The sequence below is a fragment of the Ambystoma mexicanum genome, chromosome 9 (assembly GCF_040938575.1).
Source record: "Ambystoma mexicanum isolate Mex_15411 chromosome 9, UKY_AmexF1_1, whole genome shotgun sequence".
In the NCBI taxonomy this organism is placed as follows: Eukaryota; Metazoa; Chordata; class Amphibia; order Caudata; family Ambystomatidae; genus Ambystoma; species Ambystoma mexicanum.
In genome coordinates this window covers 33,668,476-33,681,573 of record NC_090931.1, presented here as the reverse complement: position 1 = coordinate 33,681,573, position 13,098 = coordinate 33,668,476, and the positions used below count along the sequence as shown (strand labels likewise).

At 58.6% G+C, this 13,098-nt stretch overlaps 1 protein-coding gene across 2 annotated transcripts in view; it reads left to right on the top strand.

Moving 5' to 3' along the window:
* The first annotated feature begins 609 nt into the window (after nt 1-609).
* Nucleotides 610-13,098, top strand: part of GLB1L2 (galactosidase beta 1 like 2) — a 779,452-nt gene continuing 766,963 nt past the window's right edge. Inside the window, exon 1 of one of the 2 annotated variants that reach the window (XM_069614108.1) lies at nt 610-734. In XM_069614108.1, coding sequence (XP_069470209.1) covers nt 649-734 — 86 coding nt within the window. In that variant the 5' untranslated portion in view covers nt 610-648. Of the gene's footprint in view, nt 735-806; nt 1,055-13,098 lie in introns of those variants that run through there. The other variant, XM_069614109.1, reaches the window with a different exon arrangement.

Sequence of the window (13,098 nt, the reverse complement as noted above, 5' to 3'; positions counted from 1 at the left end):
TCTGAAGGGGCCCAAGTAATGTTCTGTAGCGGGGTGTAAGGAATCATTTATGTTTCTGTAACATTTGTTTGTTATGAAAAAGGAGGAGCGTGGTGTGTGACCCTCCCAAGTGTTTTACCCCTTTAAGGGAATGTGTCCCTCCCCTGTGTATTGCCCTTTTAACATGGGCCATGACACAGGCCCGACCTAATAAAAAGATCCCTGCAGGCATGTGCAGCAGAACAGCTGCAGACTCCTCTCTCATTTAGGCCTGCAGGCCCACACCATGTGCGCGCGGGCCTGCAGGGACCCTAGAGCCAGCAAGTTGCCAAGGGTCTGCAAGGTCATGCTATGGCCCGCCCGGCCCCCACATAAGACTGGGTGTCCCCTGCAGCCCCCAGAGGCACTGGGCCTCTAAGGTGCTGAGGACCCATAGCACCTATGGGCCCATTGGTAAATAAGCATGGCCATGGGCATCATGTATTGTCTTCCTTCTCAGCCCCCGCTTCGTTTGGTGCAGGACGTGTGGGAAAACTGAGGTGAATTTGCCGCGTCTGGGCCTCGCTCCCCGGGAGCACGTGGCGCGCGCGAAACGTTCAATCACTTCAACATGGCGGCCGCCGCCGCGCGAGGCGCTCTGTCCGACAGTCCCGCGAGCTCTACGTCTCTATGGTCTGCCGATTCCACAAGCAGCACTTACTCCACGGCGAGCATCGCTTACCTGAGGTCATTCGCCCAATCACGCGAGGATACAGGTGAGTGACGCCCAATTGGCGTGCACTTTCCGCCCACTGTCTGTCATGTGCGGTTCCCGCCCGCCTTACTTTACTGGCCAATCGCCGTCCGAGGCAATCAGGGGGTGGAGCGACACCTGCCGGGGAGGCGCGGCAGATGCAGCCCGTGAGCGCTGACCGTCTCCATGGAAACCAGGGAGCGCCCAAGTGTGGTGGAGCGCAGGCAGCGTCGGGTGGCAACAGTCCCGGATCCGGACCCTCTCTGAGCCGGCGATGCGGCGGGTGGTGCGGCGACGCCTATGGGCCCTCTCCGGGGTGCTGACGGTGCTGATGCTCTACAGGTGAGGGAAGTTTCCTGCACACTGGCGGCGCCGCCTGCAGGGCCCAACTGCCACCTGCAGGGCACTGCCCCCTCAGGCTACTGATGCCACCTGCAGGGTCCACGGAGTAACTGCACCCCCGGGCTACTGATGCCACCTGCAGGGTCCAACTATTCCCCCTCTAGGAGGTAACTGCCCCCTCGGGCTACTGATGCCACCTGCAGGGTCCCACTATTCCCCCTCTAGGAGGTAACTGCCCCCTCAGGCTACTGATGCCACCTGCAGGGTCCACGGAGTAACTGCCCCCTCAGGCTACTGATGCCACCTGCAGGGTCCAACTATTCCCCCTCTAGGAGGTAACTGCCCTATTCCCCCTGTAGGAGGTAACTGCCCCCTCGGGCTACTGATGCCACCTACAGGGTACAACTATTCCCCCTGTAGGAGGTAACTGCCCCCTCGGGCTACTGATGCCACCTGCAGGGTCCAACTATTCCCCCTGTAGGAGGTAACTGCCCCCTCGGGCTACTGAAGCCACCCGCAGGGTCCAACTATTCCCCCTCTAGGAGGTAACTGCCCACCTCAGGCTACTGATGCCACCCGCAGGGTCCAACTATTCCCCCTCTAGGAGGTAACTGCCCCCTCAAGCTACTGATGCCACCTGCAGGGTCCAACTATTCCCCTCTAGGAGGTAACTGCCCCCTCAGGCTACTGATGCCATCTGCAGGGTCCAATTATTCCCCCTCTAGGAGGTAACTGCCCCGCCAGGCTACTGATGCCACCTGCAGGGTCCAACTATTACCCCTCTAGGAGGTAACTGCCCCCCTCAGGCTACTGATGCCACCTGCAGGGTCCAACTATTCCCCCTCTAGGAGGTAACTGCCCCCTTGGGCTACTGATGCCACCCGCAGGGTCCAACTATTCCCCCTCTAGGAGGTAACTGCCCCCTCAGGCTACTGATGCCGCCTGCAGGGTCCACGGAGTAACTGCACCCCAAGCGACTGATGCCACCTGCAGGGTCCAACTATTCCCCCTCTAGGAGGTAACTGCCCCCTTGGGCTACTGATGCCACCTACAGGGTCCAATTATTCCCCCTCTAGGAGGTAACTGCCCCGCCAGGCTACTGATGCCACCTGCAGGGTCCAACTATTCCCCCTCTAGGAGGTAACTGCCCCCCTCAGGCTACTGATGCCACCTGCAGGGTCCAACTATTCCCCCTCTAGGAGGTAACTGCCCCCTTGGGCTACTGATGCCACCTGCAGGGTCCAACTATTCCCCCTCTAGGAGGTAACTGCCCCCTCGGGCTACTGATGCCACCTGCAGGGTCCAACTATTCCCCCTCTAGGAGGTAACTGCCCCCCTCAGGCTACTGATGCCACCTGCAGGGTCCAACTATTCCCCCTCTAGGATGTAACTGCCCCCTCAAGCTACTGATGCCACCTGCAGGGTCCAACTATTACCCCTCTAGGAGGTAACTGCCCACCTCAGGCTACTGACGCCACCTGCAGAGTCCAACTATTCCCCCTCTAGGATGTAACTGCCCCCTCAGGCTACTGACGCCACCTGCAGAGTCCGACTATTCCCCCTCTAGGATGTAACTGCCCCCTCAGGCTACTGACGCCACCTGCATGGTCCGACTATTCCCCCTCTAGGATGTAACTGCCCCTTCAGGCTACTGACTCCACCTGCAGGGTCCAACTATTCCCCCTCTAGGAGGTAACTGCCCCCTCAGGCTACTGACGCCACCTGCAGGGTCCAACTATTCCCCCTCTAGGATGTAACTGCCCCCTCAAGCTACTGACGCCACCTGCAGGGTCCAACTATTCCCACTCTAGGAGGTAACTGCCCCCTCAGGCTACTGATGCCACCTGCAGGGTCCAACTATTCCCCCTCTAGGAGGTAACTGCCCCCCTCAGGCTACTGATGCCACCTGCAGGGTCCAACTATTCACCCTCTAGGATGTAACTGCCCCCTCAAGCTACACCTCAGGCGACTGATGCCACCTGAAGGGTCCACAGAGTAACTGCACCCCCAAGCGACTGATGCCACTTGCAGGGTCCAACTATTCCCCCTCTAGGAGGTAACTGCCCCCCCTCAGGCTACTGATGCCACCTGCAGGGTCCAACTATTCCCCCCTCTAGGAGGTAACTGCCCCCCTCAGGCTACTGATGCCACCTGCAGGGTCCAACTATTCCCCCTCTAGGAGGTAACTGCCTCCTCAGGCTACTGATGCCACCTGCAGGGTCCAACTATTCCCCCTCTAGGAGGTAACTTCCCCCTCAGGCTTTTGATACCACCTGCAGGGTCCAACTATTCCCCCTCTAGGAGGTAACTGCCCCGCCAGGCTACTGACTCCACCTGCAGGGTCCAACTATTCCCCCTCTAGGAGGTAACTGCCCCCTCAGGGGTTCATAGACATAATTTCGAATACAAAATATTCGAAAGTCAAAAAGTCGAAAAAAAAACGCCGAAAAAAAAAATGTCGAATTTTTTTTTAATGACGTTTTTTTTCGAAATGGGGGGGTTCCCCCCCCAACCCCCCTTTTTTTTATTTTTACCTATTTTTTTTCACAGAAACTAGAGCCCAAAAAAAAATATCGAAAAAAAAACAATTCGACATTTTTTTTTTCGACATTTTTGATTCGACTTTTTTGACTTTCGAAATTATGTTTTCGAAATTATGACTGGACACCCCCCTCAGGCTACTGATGCCACCTGCAGAGTACAACTATTCCGCCTCTAGGAGGTAACTGCCCCCTCAGGCTACTGATGCCACCTGCAGGGTCCAACTATTCCCCCTCTAGGAGGTAACTGCCCCCTCAGGCTACTGATGCCACCTGCAGGGTCCACGGAGTAACTGAACCCCCAAGCGACTGATGCCACCTGCAGGGTCCAACTATTCCCCCTCTAGGAGGTAACTGCCCCCTTGGGCTACTGATGCCACCTACAGGGTCCAATTATTCCCCCTCTAGGAGGTAACTGCCCCGCCAGGCTACTGATGCCACCTGCAGGGTCCAACTATTCCCCCTCTAGGAGGTAACTGCCCCCCTCAGGCTACTGATGCCACCTGCAGGGTCCAACTATTCCCCCTCTAGGAGGTAACTGCCCCCTTGGGCTACTGATGCCACCTGCAGGGTCCAACTATTCCCCCTCTAGGAGGTAACTGCCCCCTCGGGCTACTGATGCCACCTGCAGGGTCCAACTATTCCCCCTCTAGGAGGTAACTGCCCCCCTCAGGCTACTGATGCCACCTGCAGGGTCCAACTATTCCCCCTCTAGGATGTAACTGCCCCCTCAAGCTACTGATGCCACCTGCAGGGTCCAACTATTCCCCCTCTAGGAGGTAACTGCCCACCTCAGGCTACTGACGCCACCTGCAGAGTCCGACTATTCCCCCTCTAGGATGTAACTGCCCCCTCAGGCTACTGACGCCACCTGCAGAGTCCGACTATTCCCCCTCTAGGATGTAACTGCCCCCTCAGGCTACTGACGCCACCTGCATGGTCCGACTATTCCCCCTCTAGGATGTAACTGCCCCCTCAGGCTACTGACTCCACCTGCAGGGTCCAACTATTCCCCCTCTAGGAGGTAACTGCCCCCTCAGGCTACTGACGCCACCTGCAGGGTCCAACTATTCCCCCTCTAGGATGTAACTGCCCCCTCAAGCTACTGACGCCACCTGCAGGGTCCAACTATTCCCACTCTAGGAGGTAACTGCCCCCTCAGGCTACTGATGCCACCTGCAGGGTCCAACTATTCCCCCTCTAGGAGGTAACTGCCCCCCTCAGGCTACTGATGCCACCTGCAGGGTCCAACTATTCACCCTCTAGGATGTAACTGCCCCCTCAAGCTACACCTCAGGCGACTGATGCCACCTGAAGGGTCCACGGAGTAACTGCACCCCCAAGCGACTGATGCCACTTGCAGGGTCCAACTATTCCCCCTCTAGGAGGTAACTGCCCCCCCCTCAGGCTACTGATGCCACCTGCAGGGTCCAACTATTCCCCCCTCTAGGAGGTAACTGCCCCCCTCAGGCTACTGATGCCACCTGCAGGGTCCAACTATTCCCCCTCTAGGAGGTAACTGCCTCCTCAGGCTACTGATGCCACCTGCAGGGTCCAACTAGTCCCCCTCTAGGAGGTAACTGCCCCCCTCAGGCTACTGATGCTACCAGCAGGGTCCGACTATTCCCCCCTCTAGGAGGTAACTGCCCCCCTCAGGCTACTGATGCCACCTGCAGGGTCCGACTATTCACCCTCTAGGTTGTAACTGCCCCCTCAAGCTACACCTCAGGCGACTGATGCCACCTGAAGGGTCCACGGAGTAACTGCACCCCCAAGCGACTGATGCCACTTGCAGGGTCCAACTATTCCCCCTCTAGGAGGTAACTGCCCCCCTCAGGCTACTGATGCCACCTGCAGGGTCCAACTATTCCCCCCTCTAGGAGGTAACTGCCCCCCTCAGGCTACTGATGCCACCTGCAGGGTCCAACTATTCCCCCTCTAGGAGGTAACTGCCCCCTCAGGCTACTGATGCCACCTGCAGGGTCCAACTATTCCCCCCTCTAGGAGGTAACTGCCCCCCTCAGGCTACTGATGCCACCTGCAGGGTCCAACTATTCCCCCTCTAGGAGGTAACTGCCCCCTCAGGCTACTGATGCCACCTGCAGGGTCCAACTATTCCCCCTCTAGGAGGTAACTTCCCCCTCAGGCTTTTGATACCACCTGCAGGGTCCAACTATTCCCCCTCTAGGAGGTAACTGCCCCCTCAGGCTACTGATGCCACCTGCAGAGTCCAACTATTCCCCCTCTAGGAGGTAACTGCCCCCTCAGGCTACTGATGGCACCTGCAGGGTCCAATTATTCCCCCTCTAGGTGGTAACTGCCCCCCTCAGGCTACTGATGCCACCTGCAGGGTCCGACTAGTCCCCCTCTAGGAGGTAACTGCCCCCCTCAGGCTACTGATGCCACCTGCAGGGTCCGACTATTCCCCCTCTAGGAGGTAACTGCCCCCTCAGGCTACTGATGCCACCTGCAGGGTCCGACTATTCCCCTCTAGGAGGTAACTGCCCCCTCAGGCTACTGATGCCACCTGCAGGGTCCAATTATTCCCCCTCAATTATTCCCCCTCTAGGTGGTAACTGCCCCCCTCAGGCTACTGATGCCACCTGCAGGGTCCGACTAGTCCCCCTCTAGGAGGTAACTGCCCCCCTCAGGCTACTGATGCCACCTGCAGGGTCCGACTATTCCCCCCTCTAGGAGGTAACTGCCCCCCTCAGGCTACTGATGCCACCTGCAGGGTCCGACTATTCCCCCTCTAGGAGGTAACTGCCCCCTCAGGCTACTGATGCCACCTGCAGAGTCCGACTATTCCCCCTCCAGGAGGTAACTGCCCCCTCAGGCTACTGACGCCACCTGCAGGGTCCGACTATTCCCCCTCTAGGATGTAACTGCCCCCTCAAGCTACTGACGCCAACTGCAGGGTCCGACTATTCCCCCTCTAGGAGGTAACTGCCCCCTCAGGCTACTGACGCCACCTGCAGGGTCCGACTATTCCCCCTCTAGGAGGTAACTGCCCCCTCAGGCTACTGACGCCACCTGCAGGGTCCGACTATTCCCCCTCTAGGAGGTAACTTCCCCCTCAGGCTACTGACGCCACCTGCAGGGTCCGACTATTCCCCCTCTATGAGGTAACTGCCCCGCCAGGCTACTGATGCCACCTGCAGGGTCCGACTATTCCCCCTCTAGGATGTAACTGCCCCCTCAGGCTACTGATGCCACCTGCAGGGTCCAACTATTCCCCCTTTAGGAGGTAACTGCCCCCCCTCAGACTACTGATGCCACCTGCAGGGTCCAACTATTCCCCCTCTAGGATGTAACTGCCCCCTCAAACGACTGATGCCACCTGCAGGGTCCAACTATTCCCCCTCTAGGAGGTAACTGCCCCCCTCAGGCTACTGATGCCATCTGCAGGGTCCACGGAGTAACTGCACCCCCAGGCTACTGATGCCGCCTGCAGGGTCCAACTATTCCCCCTCTAGGATGTAACTGCCCCCTCAAGCTACTGATGCCACCTGCAGGGTCCAACTATTCCCCCTCTAGGAGGTAACTGCCCCCCTCAGGCTACTGATGCCACCTGCAGGGCCCGACTATTCCCCCTCTAGGAGGTAACTGCCCCCTCGGGCTACTGACGCCACCTGCAGGGACCAACTATTCCCCCTCTAGGAGGTAACTGCCCCCTCAAGCTACTGACGCCACCTGCAGGGTCCAACTATTCCCCCTCTAGGAGGTAACTGCCCCCCTCAGGCTACTGACGCCACCTGCAGGGTCCAACTATTCCCCCTCTAGGAGGTAACTGCCCCCCTCAGGCTACTGATGCCACCTGCAGGGTCCAACTATTCCCCCTCTAGGATGTAACCGCCCCCTCGGTCTACTGATGCCACCTGCAGGGTCCGACTATTCCCCCTCTAGGAGGTAACCGCCCCCTCGGCCTACTGACGCCACCTGCAGGGTCTGACTATTCCCCCTCTAGGAGGTAACTGCCCCCCTCAGGCTACTGACGCCACCTGCAGGGACCAACTATTCCCCCTCTAGGAGGTAACTGCCCCCTCAGGCTACTGATGCCACCTGCAGGGTCCAACTATTCCCCCTCTAGGAGGTAACTGCCCCCTCAGGCTACTGATGCCACCTGCAGGGACCAACTAGTCCCCCTCTAGGAGGTAACTGCCCCCTCAGGCTACTGATGCCCCCTGCAGGGACCAACTATTCCCCCTTTAGGAGGTAACTGCCCCCCTCAGGCTACTGATGCCACCTGCAGAATCCAACTATTCCCCCTCTAGGAGGTAACTGCCCCCTCGGGCTACTGATGCCACCTGCAGGGACCAACTATTCCCCCTCTAGGAGGTAACTGCCCCCTCGGGCTACTGATGCCACCTGCAGGGTCCAACTATTCCCCCTCTAGGAGGTAACTGCCCCCTCGGGCTACTGATGCCACCTACAGGGTCCAACTATTCCCCCTGTAGGAGGTAACTGCCCCCTCGGGCTACTGATGCCACCTGCAGGGTCCAACTATTCCCCCTCTAGGAGGTAACTGCCCACCTCAGGCTACTGATGCCACCTGCAGGGTCCAACTATTCCCCCTCTAGGAGGTAACTGCCCCCTCAAGCTACTGATGTCACCAGCAGGGTCCAACTATTCCCCCTCTAGGAGGTAACTGCCCCCCCTCAGGCTTCTGATTCCACCTGCAGGGTCCAACTATTCCCCCTCTAGAAGGTAACTGCCCCCTCAGGCTACTGATGCCACCTGCAGGGACCAACTATTCCCCCTCTAGGAGGTAACTGCCCCCCTCAGGCTACTGACGCCACCTGCAGGGACCAACTATTCCCCCTCTAGGAGGTAACTGCCCCCCCCCCCTCAGGCTACTGATGTCACCAGCAGGGTCCAACTATTCCCCCTCTAGGATGTAACTGCCCCCCCCTCAGGCTACTGATGCCACCTGCAGGGTCCAACTATTCCCCCTCTAGGAGGTAATTGCCCCCCTCAGGCTACTGATGCCACCTGCAGGGACCAACTATTCCCCTTCTAGGAGTTAACTTCCCCCTCAGGCTACTGATGCCACCTGCAGGGTCCAACTATTCCCCCTCTAGGAGGTAACTGCCCCCCTCAGACTACTGATGCCACCTGCAGGGTCCAAATATTCCCCCTCTAGGAGGTAACTGCCCCCTCAGGCTACTGATGCCACCTGCAGGGTCAAACTATTCCCCCTCTAGGGGGTAACTGCCCCCTCAGTCTACTGATGCCAGCTGACGGGTCCAACTATTCCCCCTCTAGGAGGTAACTGCCCCCTCAGGCTACTGATGCCACCTGCAGGGTCCAACTATTCCCCCTGTACGAGGTAACTACCCTCCTCAGGCTACTGATGCCACCTGCAGGGACCAACTATTCCCCCTCTAGGAGGTAGCTGCCCCCTCAGGCTACTGATGCCAGCTGCAGGGTCCCACTATTCCCCCTCTAGGATGTAACCACCCTCCTCAGGCTACTGATGCCACCTGCAGGGACCAACTATTCCCCCTCTAGGAGGTAACTGCCCCCTCGGGATACTGATGCCACCTGCCGGGTCCAACTATTCCCCCTCTAGGAGGTAACTGCCCCCTCAGGCTACTGATGCCACCTGCAGGGTCCCACTATTCCCCCTCTAGGAGGTAACTGCCCCCTCAGGCTACTGATGACACCTGCAGGGTCCAACTATTCCTCCTCTAGGAGGTAACTGCCCCCTCAAGCTACTGATGCCACCAGCAGGGACCAACTATTCCCCCTCTAGGATGTAACCGCCCCCTCGGCCTACTGATGCCACCTGCAGGGTCCAACTATTCCCCCTCTAGGAGGTATATTCCCCCTCTAGGAGGTAACTGCCCCCTCAGGCTACTGATGCCACCAGCAGGGTCCAACTATCCCGCCTCTAGGAGGTAACTGCCCCCTCAGGCTACTGATGCCACCTGCAGAGTCCAACTATTCCCCCTCTAGGAGGTAACTGCCCCCTCAGGCTACTGATGCCACCTGCAGGGTCAAACTATTCCCCCTCTAGGAGGTTACTGCCCCCTCAGGCTACTGATGCCCCCTGCAGGGACCAACTATTCCCCCTTTAGGAGGTAACTGCCCCCCTCAGGCTACTGATGCCACCTGCAGGGACCAACTAGTCCCCCTCTAGGAGGTAACTGCCCCCTCAGGCTACTGATGCCCCCTGCAGGGACCAACTATTCCCCCTTTAGGAGGTAACTGCCCCCCTCGGGCTACTGGTGCCACCTGCAGGGTCCAACTATTCCCCCTCTAGGAGGTAACTGCACCCTCGGGCTACTGATGCCACCTGCAGGGACCAACTATTCCCCCTCTAGGAGGTAACTGCCCCCTCGGGCTACTGATGCCACCTGCAGGGTCCAACTATTCCCCCTGTAGGAGGTAACCTGCCCCCTCGGGCTACTGATGCCACCTGCAGGGTCCAACTATTCCCCCTCTAGGAGGTAACTGCCCCCTCAGGCTACTGATGCCCCCTGCAGGGTCCAACTATTCCCCCTCTAGGAGGTAACTGCCCCCTCAGGCTACTGATGCCACTTGCAGGGTCCAACTATTCCCCCTGTAGACGGTAACTGCCCCCTCAGGCTACTGATGCCACCTGCAGGGTCCAACTATTCCCCCTCTAGGAGGTAACTGACCCCTCAAGCTACTGATGCCACCTGCAGGGTCCAACTATTCCCCCTCTAGGAGGTAACTGCCCCCTCAGGCTGCTGATGCCACCAGCAGGGACCAACTATTCCCCCTCTAGGCGGTAACTGCCCCCCTCAGGCTTCTGATGCCACCTGCAGGGTCCAACTATTCCCCCTCTAGGAGGTAATTGCCCCCTCAGGCTACTGATGCCACCTGCAGGGTACACGGAGTAACTGCACCCCCAGGCTACTGATGCCGCCTGCAGGGTCCAACTATTCCCCCTCTAGGAGGTAGCTGCCCCCTCAGGCTACTGATGCCACCTGCAGGGTCCAACTATTCCCCCTCTAGGAGGTAACTGCCCCCTCAGGCTACTGATGCCACCTGCAGGGTCAAACTATTCCCCCTCTAGGAGGTAACTGCCCCCTCAGGCTACTGATGCTCCCTGCAGGGACCAACTATTCCCCCTTTAGGAGGTAACTGCCCCCCTCAGGCTACTGATGCCACCTGCAGGGACCAACTATTCCCCCTCTAGGAGGTAACTGCCCCCCTCGGGCTACTGATGCCACCTGCAGGGTCCAACTATTCCCCCTCTAGGAGATAACTGCACCCTCGGGCTACTGATGCCACCTGCAGGGACCAACTATTCCCCCTCTAGGAGGTAACTGCCCCCTCGGGCTACTGATGCCACCTATTCCCCCTGTAGGAGGTAACTGCCCCCTCAGGCTACTGATGCCCCCTGCAGGGTCCAACTATTCCCCCTCTAGGAGGTAACTGCCCCCTCAGGCTACTGATGCCCCCTGCAGGGTCCAACCATTTCCCCTCTAGGAGGTAACTGCCCCCTCAGGCTACTGATGCCACCTGCAGGGTCCAACTATTCCCCCTGTAGACGGTAACTGCCCCCTCAGGCTACTGATGCCACCTGCAGGGTCCAACTATTCCCCCTCTAGGAGGTAACTGCCCCCTCAGGCTACTTATGCCACCTGCAGGGTCCAACTATTCCCCCTCTAGGATGTAACTGCCCCCTCAGGCTACTGATGCCACCTGCAGGGTCCAACTATTCCCCCTCTAGGAGGTAACTGCCCCCTCAAGCTACTGATGCCACCTGCAGGGTCCAACTATTCCCCCTCTAGGAGGTAACTGCCCCCTCAGGCTACTGATGCCACCCGCAGGGACCAACTATTCCCCCTCTAGGCGGTAACTGCCCCCCTCGGGCTTCTGATGCCACCTGCAGGGTCCAACTATTCCCCCCCTAGGAGGTAACTGCCCCCTTGGGCTACTGATGCCACCTGCAGGGTCCAACTATCCCCCCTCTAGGAGGTAACTGCCCCCTTCAGGCTACTGATGCCACCAGCAGGGTCCAACTATTCCCCCTCTAGGAGGTAACTGCCCCCTCGGGCTACTGATGCCACCTGCAGGGTCCAACTATTCCCCCTCTAGGAGGTAACTGCCCCCTCGGGCTACTGATGCCACCTGCAGGGTCCAACTATTCCCCCTCTAGGAGGTAACTGCCCCCTTCAGGCTACTAATGCCACCAGCAGGGTCCAACTATTCCCCCTCTAGGAGGTAACTGCCCCCTTGGGCTACTGATGCCACCTGCAGGGTCCAACTATTCCCCCTCTAGGAGGTAACTGCACCCTCAGGCTACTGATGCCACCTGCAGGGTCCAACTATTCCCCCTCTAGGAGGTAACTGCCCCCTTCAGGCTACTGATGCCACCGGCAGGGTCCCACTATTCCCCCTCTAGGAGGTAACTGCCCCCCCAGGCTACTGATGCCACCTGCAGGGTCCACAGAGTAACTGCACCCCAGGCTACTGATGCCGCCTGCAGGGTCCAACTATTCCCCCTGTAGGAGGTAACTGCCCCCCTCAGGCTACTGATGCCACCTGCAGGGTCCAACTATTCCCCCTCTAGGAGGTAACTGCCCCCTCAGGCTACTGATGCCACCTGCAGGGTCCAAGTATTCCCCCTCTAGGAGGTAACTGCCCCCCTCAGGCTACTGATGCCACCTGCAGGGTCCAACTATTCCCCCTCTAGGAGGTAACTGCCCCCCTCAGGCTACTGATGCCACCTGCAGGGTCCAAATATTCCCCCTCTAGGAGGTAACTGCCCCCTCAGGCTACTGATGCCACCTGCAGGGTCAAACTATTCCCCCTCTAGGAGGTAACTGCCCCCTCAGGCTACTGATGCCAGCTGCCGGGTCCAACTATTCCCCCTCTAGGAGGTAACTGCCCCCTCAGGCTACTGATGCCACCTGCAGGGTCCAACTATTCCCCCTCTAGGAGGTAACTACCCTCCTCAGGCTACTGATGCCACCTGCAGGGACCAACTATTCCCCCTCTAGGAGGTAACTACCCTCCTCAGGCTACTGATGCCACCTGCAGGGACCAACTAATCCCCCTCTAGGAGGTAGCTGCCCCCTCAGGCTACTGATGCCACCTGCAGGGTCCAACTATTCCCCCTCTAGGAGGTAACTACCCTCCTCAGGCTACTGATGCCACCTGCAGGGACCAACTATTCCCCCTCTAGGAGGTAACTACCCTCCTCAGGCTACTGATGCCACCTGCAGGGACCAACTATTCCCCCTCTAGGAGGTAACTGCCCCCTCGGGATACTGATGCCACCTGCAGGGTCCAACTATTCCCCCTGTAGGATGTAACTACCCTCCTCAGGCTACTGATGCCACTTGCAGGGACCAACTATTCCCCCTCTAGGAGGTAACTGCCCCCTCGGGATACTGATGCCACCTGCAGGGTCCAACTATTCCCCCTCTAGGAGGTAACTGCCCCCCTCAGGCTACTGATGACACCTGCAGGGTCCAACTATTCCCCCTCTAGGAGGTAACTGCCCCCTCAAGCTACTGATGTCAT